The sequence below is a fragment of the Sapajus apella genome, unplaced genomic scaffold (assembly GCF_009761245.1).
Source record: "Sapajus apella isolate SASKATOON/1434 unplaced genomic scaffold, GSC_monkey_1.0 scaffold77, whole genome shotgun sequence".
Lineage (NCBI taxonomy): Eukaryota > Metazoa > Chordata > Mammalia > Primates > Cebidae > Sapajus > Sapajus apella.
In genome coordinates, this window is record NW_022437017.1 from 6,425,368 (window position 1) to 6,435,790 (window position 10,423).

Sequence of the window (10,423 nt, forward strand, 5' to 3'; positions counted from 1 at the left end):
AGGGAGTCATTTGTCATCAGAGCATTAGAACGATGACAAATGTCACAGGGCTGGCCTCTTCCGATCTTCTTTTTTTTTGTTGAGATAAAGTCTCACTCTGTCACCCAGGCTGTAGTGCAGTGGCACGATCTTGGCTCAATACAACCTCTGCCTCCTGGGTTCAAGTGATTCTCCTGCCTCAGCCTGGGACTGCAGGCTGGGACTACAGGTGCCCACCACCATGCCCGGCTAATTTCTGTGCTTTTAGTAGACACGAGGTTTCACCATGTTGGCCAGGCTGGTCCTGAACTCTTGACCTGAAAAAATCTGACCTGCCTTGGCTTCCCAAAGTGCTGGGATTACAGATGTGAGCCGCCACGCCTGGCTGGTATCTCTATTTAAAAAAAAAAAAAAAAAAAAATTAAGGTCAGGCACAGTGGTTCACGCCTGTCATACCAGCACTAAGGGAGGCCAAGGCAGGCCGATCATGAGGTCGGGAGATCAAGACCAGCCTGGCCAACATGATGAAACCCTGTCTCTATAAAAAATACAAAAATTAGCTGGACGTGGTGGTGTGTGCCTGTAATCCCAGCTACTCGGGAGGCTGAGGCAGGAGAATCGCTTGAACCCAGGAGGCGGAGGTTGCAGTGACCCAAGATCACACCACTGCACTCCAGCCTGGGCAACAAGAGTGAAACTGTCTACGTCAGGTGCAGTGGCTCATGCTTATAATCCCAGCACTTTGAGAGGCCAAGGTGGGTGGATCACAAGGTCGGGAGTTCAAAGACCAGCCTGTCCAATATGGTGAAACCCTGTTTCTACAAAAACAAGCTGGGTGTGATGGTGCACACCTGTAGTCCCAGCTACTCGGGAGGCTAAAGCAGAAGAATTGCTTAGACCTGGGAGGCGGAGGTTGCAGCAAGCCAACTTTCTGCCACTGCACTCCACCCTGGTGACAGAGCAAGACTCCATTAAAAAAAATTTTTTTTGGCCGTGCGCGGTGGCTCAAGCCTGTAATCCCAGCACTTTGGGAGGCCGAGGCGGGTGGATCACGAGGTCGAGAGATCGAGACCATCCTGGTCAACATGGTGAAACCCCGTCTCTACTAAAAATACAAAACATTAGCTGGGCATGGTGGTGCGTGCCTGTAATCCCAGCTACTCAGGAGGCTGAGGCAGGAGAATTGCCTGAACCCAGGAGGCGGAGGTTGCGGTGAGCCGAGATCGCGCCATTGCACTCCAGCCTGGGTAACAAGAGTGAAACTCCGTCTCAAAAAAAAAAAAAAAAATTTTGTTTAATAGCTCAGTTGGAAATAAAATAACTGTGGTAGCTCTTGGTACCTCCTTCAGGACCAGGACAGAACTACCAGCTTTGTCTTGAATTAGGGCAGTGGGTCTTTCACACCTGTAGGGTCCTAACGCATGTTACGAATTTTCGAATAAGACTGCAGGGATTTAGAATGAAACTGACTGCAATCAGCCTTCAGGAGAGGAGGGGGAGCTCCAGGCGCTCCTGGGAAGGCTGAAGAGAAGCCAGAGGCAGGAGCTCCTGCTACAATGTTTTTGTTCCTTTTTCTTTTCTTTCTTTCTTTCTTTCTTTTTTTTCTTTTTAAAGGCTGGGTTTCACCATGTTGGTCAGGCTGGTCTTGAACTCCCGACCTCAGGTGATCCGCCCGCCTTGGCCTCCAAAGTGCTGGGATTACAGGCGTGAGCCTCCATGCCTGCCAGCAATGTTTTTCAAACCGCAGGTCACAACCCAGGAGTGGGTTGCAAAAATCCATTTGGTGGAATAGAAGCATTTTCTTTTTCTTTTTTTTTGTTGTTGTTGTTTTTGAGACGGAGTCTCACTCTGTTGCCCAGGCTGGAGTGTGGGGCTGCATCTCGGCTCCCTGCAACCTCGGTCTCCCAGGCTCAGCTGATTCTCCTGCCTCAGCCTCCTGAGATAGCTGAGATTACAGGCACGTGCCACCACACCCAGCTAATTTTTATAATTTTAGGAGAGATGGGGTTTCATCACATTGGCCAGGCTGGTCTCAAACTCCTGACTCTGCAGATCCACCTGCCTTGGCCTTCCAAAGTACTGGGATTACAGGTGTGAGCTACTGCACCCGGCCATATTTTTATAAAACAAAGACTAGGCAAGAATAGAAATAGGCTAGAATAGAAATAGGCAATATCAGAAAAAATCCATTTAGCAGGTTGCAACTATTATTTATTTATTTAGAGACAGAGTCATGCTCTTTCGCCAGGCACCAGGCTGGAGTGCAGTGGCGCAATCTCAGCTCACTGCAACCTCCGCCTCCTGGCTTCAAGCAATTCTCCTGCCTCAGCCTCCCATGTAGCTGGGACTATAGGTGCGCACCACCATGCCCAGCTAATTTTTGTATTTCACTAGAGACGGGGTTTCACTATGTTGGCCAGGATGATCTCGATCTCTTGACCTCGTGATCTGCCTTCCTCAGCCTCCCAAAGTGCTGGGATTACAGGCGTGAGCCACCATGCCTGGCCGCAACTATTATTTTTTTATAAGATAAAAGAACAGAAGGCCAGATGCGGTGGCGCACACCTGTAATCCCAGCACTTTGGGAGGCTGAGGAACGCGGATCACCTGAGGTCAGGGGTTTCAGACTGGCCTGGCCAACATGGTGAAACCCCATGTCTACTAAAGATACAAAAATTAGCGGGTGTGGTGGCACACGCCTGTATTTCCAGCTACTTGGAAGGCTGAGGCAGGAGAATTGCTTGAACCCGGGAGGCAGAGGTTACAGTGAGCTGAGATCATACCACTGCACTCCAGCCTGGGCGACAGAGTGAGACTGCCTCAAAAAAAAAAAAAAAAAGAGGATGCTAGGTGATTCGAGAGAGGACTCCAGGTTTTTGGCTGCAAAATCCCCAGGGCTCCAGATTCCATCCAGTGCCTCTTCCTTGGAGATCCCCCAAAGCCCCACAGGCTTTGCGGAGCTCCCAGGTTGGATCAGACAGGCCGGTGGATTTTGTGGCCCTGATCCCTCACGGTCATCTGTTCCCACACACCCTCCTCTTCCAGAACCCCCTGGTTGTGGAGGCTGAGAAGAAAGTCTCCTACGACTGCTGCCGCCGGGGCACCGTCCGCTTGCAAATCCGGATGGAAAAGAACACATTCACGCCGGGAGAGAAGGTCGTCTTCATGACAGAGATCAACAACCAGACCAGCAAATGCATCAAGACAGTCATCTTCGCCCTGTACGTCCACGTGCAGCACGAGGGCTTCACGCCCAGCGCGGAGCGGCGGTCTCGGCTGGACAGCAGCGAGCTTCTGCGGCAGGAGGCCGGCACCCCCATGACCCGCTTCAACACCACCAAGATCGTCAGCACCTTCAAGCTGCCGCTGTTGCTGCCCGTGAGCAGCGGCACGCAGGACGGTGACATCATGCATGCTCACTACGAGCTGGCCGTCACCGTGCACCTGCCCTGGTCCCTGGCCAGCCTCAAGGCCAAGGTTCCCATCATCATCACCAGCGCCTCGGTGGACTCTGACAGCGACCAGCCGCCAGAGGACGAAGTGTCACCCGTGAGCCCAGATCACCAGAATTAAGCACCCAAACTTTTAAATATTAAAAAAAAGCTTTATCAGTCTCTACCGGGAGGAAGCCCTCTGTCTTGCACAGGTGACTCTCAGATGAGTCGTGGCATGGGCAGCACGTGGTCAGCCACCTCCCCAAACTCTAGCAATTTAGACATCCATGTCTTCTATCCCAGAACTACCACTGAATGCCTAGAATGGACAAAAGAACCTGGGAAGGCCTCCCTGGACTCAACCCCGACATAGCTCTCCTTTCCCACCCTAAGTCTGCCCCAGCCTACTGGGGTCTCATAGTGCCAAGATCAGGGGTCCCACATGGAGGGATTCTCTCCTCTGCTAATGTCTGGTTGTATTGGCTGTCGCGACCTCAGGGGGTCGGGGGAGAAGCCAGTCCTGCTGGCGTGGAGTGGGTGGATGCCAGGGACGCTGCTCAGCACCCTGCAGTGCCCAGGATGGCCCTCACTATCAGGAATTGTTTAGCCCACATGTCAACAGTACCAAGGGGGCTGGGCATGGTGGTTCATTCCTGTAATCCCAGCACTTTAGGAGGCCATGGCTGGAGGATCACTTGAGACCAGGAATTTGAGACCGGCCTGGGCAACATTGTGAGACCCCATATCTACAAAAAAAAAAAAAAAAAAAAATCACGCCTGTAATCCCAGCACTTTGGGAGGCCGAGGTGGGTGGATCACCTGAGGTCTGGAGTTTGAGACCAGTCTGGCCAATATGGTGACACCCTGTCACTACTAAAATACAAAAAAAAAAAAAAAAAAAAAATTAGCTGGGCGTGGTGGCGCGTGCCTGTAATCCCAGTTACTCTGGAGACTGAGACAGGAAAATTGCTTGAACCTGGGACATGGAGGTTGCAGTGAGCCGAGATTGCACCACTGCACTCCAGCCTGGGCAACAAGACTGAAATTCTGTCTCAAAAAAAAAAAATAAAATATATATATATAATGTTTAAGCAGAGGTAGTGGCGCACACCTGTAGTCCCAGCTATTCAGGAGGCTGAGGTGGGAGACTCAATTGAACCCAGGAAATCGAGGCTGCAGTGAGCCATGATCGTGCCTCTGCACTCCAGCTTGGGTGAAGAGCAAGATCCTGTCTCAGAAACAAAACAGAACGAAATACCGCCCACAATATGACAGTACAAAGGGGGCGCCACTCTGTGCTGGTGTAATTCACAGAGGTTGCTGTGGAGCCCCGGGACTGCTCTGTGGGTCTCACACCCGAATCAGATCCTGCGGACCTCTGCCTACAGCAGTTTAGGCTTCCTCCCCCATAATTGCGATCAATGCCAAAGTCTTCCTGGTGATAAGCCTGTGCCATCTGCCCATGTGTGATCCTTCCATCCATAAGCCATACGGGCTCTGTCCTCACACTGCCCAGCATCTCCCACTTCTCCTTGTCCCCTGAGTCTGCCCTGCTCTGATCCACCTTTTTTTTGTTTTGTTTTTGAGACAGAGTCTCCCTCTGTCGCTCAGGCTGGAGTGCAGTGGTTTCATCTTGACTTATTGCAACCTCCGCCTCCTGGGTTCAAGTGATTCTCCTGCCTCAGCCTCCCAAGTAGCTGGGACTACAAGGGAGCGCCACCACACCAGGCTAATTTTTGTATTTTTAGTAGAGTTGGGGTTTCACCATGTTGGCCAGGATGGTCTCAAACTCCTAACCTCAAGTGATCTGCCCCAAAGTGCCAGGATTACAGGCGTGAGACATCGCACCCTGTCACCCAGGCTGGAATGCAGTGGTGCGATCTCGGCTGACTGCAACCTCCGCCTCCCGGGTTTAAGTGATTCTCCTGCCTCAGCCTTCTGACTAGTTGAGATTACAGGTACGTACCACTACATCCGGCTAATTTTTGCAGTTTTTAGTAGAGATATGGTTTCATCATGTTGGCCAGGCTGGTCTCAAACTTCTGACCTCAAGTGATCCGCCTGCCTCAGCCTCCCAAAACGCTGAGATTACGGTGTGAGCCACCAGACCTAGCCACAAATGTAATTTTAAATTTCCTAGGTCAGGCGTGGTAACTCACGCCTGTAATCCAAGCACTTTGGGAGGCCGAGGCAGAGGATCATCTGAGGTGAGGAATTCATGACAGCCTGGCCAACAGGGTGAAATCCCATCTCTACTAAAAATACAAAAATTAGCCGGGTGTGGTGGTGCGCACCTGTAGTTCCGGCTACTTGGGAGGCTGGGGCAAGATTTGCTTGAACCTGGGAGGTGGAGTTTGCAGTGAACTGAGATTGGGTCACTGCACTCCAGTCTGGGGGACAGAGCAAGACTCTGTCACCAAAATAAATAAATAATAAATAAATGAAATTAGCCAGGCATCGTGGCGTGAGCCTGTAATCCCAGCTACTCGGGAGGCTGAGGCAAGAGAATCGCTTGAACCCAATAGACGGAGGTTGCAGTGAACCAAGATCGAATCACTACACTCCAGCCCAGGCAACAGAGTGAGACTCCATCTCAAAAAAAATAAATAAATAAGATAAAATAAAAAATCAATAAATATCCTAGTAGTCAAGTTAGAACCAGCAAAAATGGAATAGGCAAAATTGATTTTTACATTTTTAAAATGTATGTATGTATGCATGTATTTTGAGATGGAGTCTTGCCCTGTTGCCCGGGCTGGAGGGCAGTGGTGTGATCTTGGCTCACTGCAACCTCCGCCTCCTGGGTTCATGTGATTCTCCTGCCTCAGCCTCCTGAGTAGCTGGGATTATAGGCGCACACCACCACACCCAGCTAATTTTTTGTATTTTTAGTAGAGACGAGGTTTCACTGTGTTGCTCAGGCTGGTCCTCAACCCCTGAGCTCAGTCAATCTGACTGCCTTGGCCTCCCAAAGTGCTGGGATTACAGGCGTGAGCCACTGTGCCCAGCTTATTTATTTATTTTTGAGACGGAGTCTCACTCTGTTGACCATGCTGGAGTGCACTGGTGTGACCTCGGCTCACTGCAACCTCCACCTTCCATGTTCAAGTGATTCTCATGGCTCGGCCTCCAGAGTAGCTGGGATTACAGGCACCCGCCACCACAGGTGGCTAATTGTATTTTTAGTAGAGACGCGGCTTCACCATGTTGGCCAGGCTGGCCTCGAACAACTGACCTCAGGTGATCTGCCCGCCTCGGCCTCCCAAAGTGCTGGGATTACAGACGTGAGCTGCCACGCATGACTCTACATTAGGGGTGGGTTCTTTGTCTGTGGCGGGGCCATCCTGGGCACTGAAGGATGCTGAGCAGCATCCCTGGCTTCCACCCACTCCATATCAGGAGTAACCCCCGGTAGTGACAACCACACATGTCCCCAGAGGTCACTCGGTGTCCCCTGGCTGAGAGCTACACTGTGCAGTATATACTTGGAAGCTCTGTGCAGTTAATATATCTCGCAGTAAGTGCTATGCATGAGAATCCCAGCACTGCTATGTATTTATTAGTAGGAGTATTTTTTTAGACAAAGTCTGGCTCTGTAACCCAGGCTGGAGTACAGTGGCACCATCATAGCTTACTGCAACCAGAAGCTCCTGGGCTCTAGCGGTCTGCCCACCTCAGTCCCCCAAAGTGCTGGGATTATAAGCATGAGCCATCGCGCCCGGCCGATGCTGTTTTTTGTTGTCGTTTTGAGGCAAAGTCTCGCTCTGTTGCCCAGACTGGAGTTCGGTGGTGCGATCTTGGCTCTGCCTCTGCCCTGGGTTCAAGCAATTCTCATGACTTGGCCTCCCACTAGCTGGGATGACAGGAACCGTCCACCACACCCATCTGATTTTTGTTTTTTCTTGTTTGTTTGTTTTTTTGAGATGCAGTCTTGCTTTGTTGCCCAGGCTGGAGTGCAGTGGCAGGATCTTGGCTCACTGCAAACTCCGCCTCCTGGGTTCAAGCGATCCTCCTGCCTCAGCCTCCCAAGTAGTTGAGATTACAGGCGCATGCCATCACACCCAGCTAATTTTTGTATTTTTAGTAGAGATGGGGTCTGGCCATGCTGGCCAGGCTGGTCTTGAACTCCTGACCTCATGATCCACCTGCCTTAGCCTCCCAAACTGCTGGGATTATAGGCTGAGCCACCGAGCCCAGCTTAATTTTTGTATTTTGAGTAAAGATGGGGTTTCACCATGTTGTCCACGACGGTCTCACACTCCTGACCTCAAGTGATCCTCCCACCTCGGCCTCCTGAAGTGCTGGGATTACAGGTGTGAGCCAGCGTGCCTGGCCTCTGCTGTTTATGTGCTGAATGGCTTTGGGCCAGTCACTTCTGTTTCTGAAACTCAGTTTCCCCTGGTGTAAAAGGGATTCATTCAAGATGCTGGATTAAACCAGCCAATGCATATAAATGGCCTGAACCAAAGTCACCGCTCACTCCACAGGCACCACCGTTACCCCAGCGGGACTCTTCTGGAAGATTCTGACCTGCTCTGCAGCCCCCCACAGCGGGGCCCTGCCCGCTCCTCGCCAGCTGCCTCCTGCCTCCAGGCCCTAGACTCAGTGGACCACACAGGCGGGCGTTGGGGACGCTTCCTGTGCAGCAGCGGTACCCACCACGCCAGGTGGGCCAACGGGAGAATGCAGCTGGGGCCGCCCCACTTCCTGCCCCGTGGAGGGGCCTCTCATTCTCCCTGGCCCCCACTCCCAAAATAACCCTCCCCCGCCCCGGGAACCAAAGTCACCCACACCAGCTGTGGTCTCCCATTTGGGGGACGTGGGACAGCCAGGGGACGAGCAGCTGCCACCACCACCGTGCCTGCCCCTCCGGGAATGTCCACCCCCTGCTGCCACCACCTCCAGCATTCCAATCCCCAAAAGGGGAGTGACCCAGCCTCTGCCATCGTCCAGGAAATATGAACTCCGAGGAAGCCAGGCTGGGGGGAGGAGGGAGGTCCTTGGCCACCTTAGGCGACCAGGGACCCTTCCTAACCTGAACCCCCAGGGCCTGAGGTGCCCCCAGTTTTCACCTCGAGTGACTGTGTTGGGGAAAAGGGGCTGGTTGCCAAGACAACAGCCCCCCACCTCCGCCCGGGGAACAAAGAGGCAGCCGGAAGAGCCAAGAACGGTCTGTTCTCTCCCCGCCAACGCGGCTGGCACATCCTGGCAGCTGGCACCGGGAGGGCCGTGCCCAGAGCCGCCGGGCCTGGCCACCCTGGACACGGCTCTCCAGGGAGGGGGCAGCTCAGGGGGTGGCTGCGGCCCCAAGGAATAGAGTGGCAGGGCCCGGTGGGATCTGGTTCCCGGGCGGCTGCCCCAGGCCTCTGTCCTTCGCGGACATGGACGAGGAAGCTGCCCGGCTGCCTGCAGGACTCGCGGGAGTTCCAGAACATCTTAAATGTCCAGCTTAGAGCCGGATGGGCCACCAGGGCTGGAGGGTACAGGACACAAAGGCCTGGAAAGGCCTGGCCCCAGGTCCCCTCAGGCATTCCATGTATGTGCGTGCAAGTCAGTGGGACACTCCTGGCCTGGGAGAGGCCGACGGAGGGGACAGTGGGTCTCAGAGCGGCTCCCCTCCCCCACGCCCGCCATCGCCTTGCAGGGGGCAGCGGGCAGCTGGCGCCATGAGGTCCTGGGGGTGGGGACAGACCAGGGCCTGCATGCTAAAAGACCCCTGGCTTCCCGCAGCAAGCCTGAGCTGCCGGAGACAAAACCCTCTGCCTTCTCACCGGAGGGCCACAGCTGGTCAGGTGTCCACCCGCTCGCTGCAGCCACAACGTGGCCGGGGTCGACGTGGACAAGGTCTAGCTGGGCTGCCGGGTTAATTACAAGTCAGTCCGTTAAATGAATTATTGTTGTTACGATTATTATTATTTGCGGATTTTTTTGTTTTTTTTCTTGAGACAGGGTTTTGCTCTTGTTGCCCAGGCTGGAGTTCAATGGTTCGATCTCGGCTCACTGCAACGTCCACCTCCCAGGTTCAAGTGATTCTCCTGCCTCAGCCACTGAGCAGCTGAGATTACAGGTGCTCGCCACCACACCCAGCTAATTTTTGTATTTTTAGTAGAGATGGGGTTTCACCATGTTGGCCAGGCTGGTCTCGAACTTCTGACCTCAGGTGATCCACCTGCCTTGGCCTCCCAAAGTGCTGGGATTACAGGCGTGAGCCATCATGCCCGACCATTAGTATTATTTTTTGAGACAGAGTCTCCCCGTCACCCAGGCTGGAGTGCAATGGTGTCATCTCGGCTCACTGCAACCTCTCCCTCCCAGGTTCAAGCGATTCTCCTGCCTCAGCCTCCCAAGTGGCCAGGATTACAAACGTACACAACCACACCCAGCTAATTTTTGTGTTTTTAGTAGAGACGGGGTTTCGCCATGTTGGCCAGGCTGGTCTCCAACTCCTGACCTCAGGTGATCTGCCCACCTCAGCCTCCCAAAGTGCTGGGATGATAGGCGCGAGCCGCTGTCCCTGGCCAAAATGAATTATTGATTTTGAGACAAGGTCTTGCTCTGTCATGCAGGCTGGAATACAGCGGTGCTGTCATAGTTCATGGCAACTTTGACCTCCTGGGCTCAAGCAATCTTCCTGCCTCAGCCTCCCAAAGCATGGGGATTACAGGCGTGAGCCACCAAACTCTGTTAAATAGTATGTCTTGCCGGGCGCGGTGGCTCAAGCCTGTAATCCCAGCACTTTGGGAGGCCGAGGCGGGTGGATCACGAGATCAAGAGATCGAGACCATCCTGGTCAACATGGTGAAACCCCGTCTCTACTAAAAGTACAAAAAATTAGCTGGGCATGGTGGTGTGTGCCTGTAATCCCAGCTACTCAGGAGGCTGAGACAGGAGAATTGCCTGAACCCAGGAGGCGGAGGTTGCAGTGAGCCGAGATCGCGCCATTGCACTCCAGCCTGGGTAACAAGAGCGAGACTCCGTCTCAAAAAAAAAAAAAAAAAAAAAAAAAAAAA

At 53.1% G+C, this 10,423-nt stretch overlaps 1 protein-coding gene across 1 annotated transcript in view; it reads left to right on the plus strand.

Moving 5' to 3' along the window:
- Window positions 1-4,164, plus strand: part of ARRDC5 (arrestin domain containing 5) — a 10,178-nt gene extending 6,014 nt beyond the window's left edge. The window contains exon 3 of the mRNA XM_032252184.1: window positions 3,025-4,164. Within this exon, the coding sequence (XP_032108075.1) occupies window positions 3,025-3,552 (528 nt within the window). The 3' untranslated portion in view covers window positions 3,553-4,164. The remainder of the gene's footprint in view (window positions 1-3,024) is intronic.
- Window positions 4,165-10,423: the final 6,259 nt, after the last annotated feature.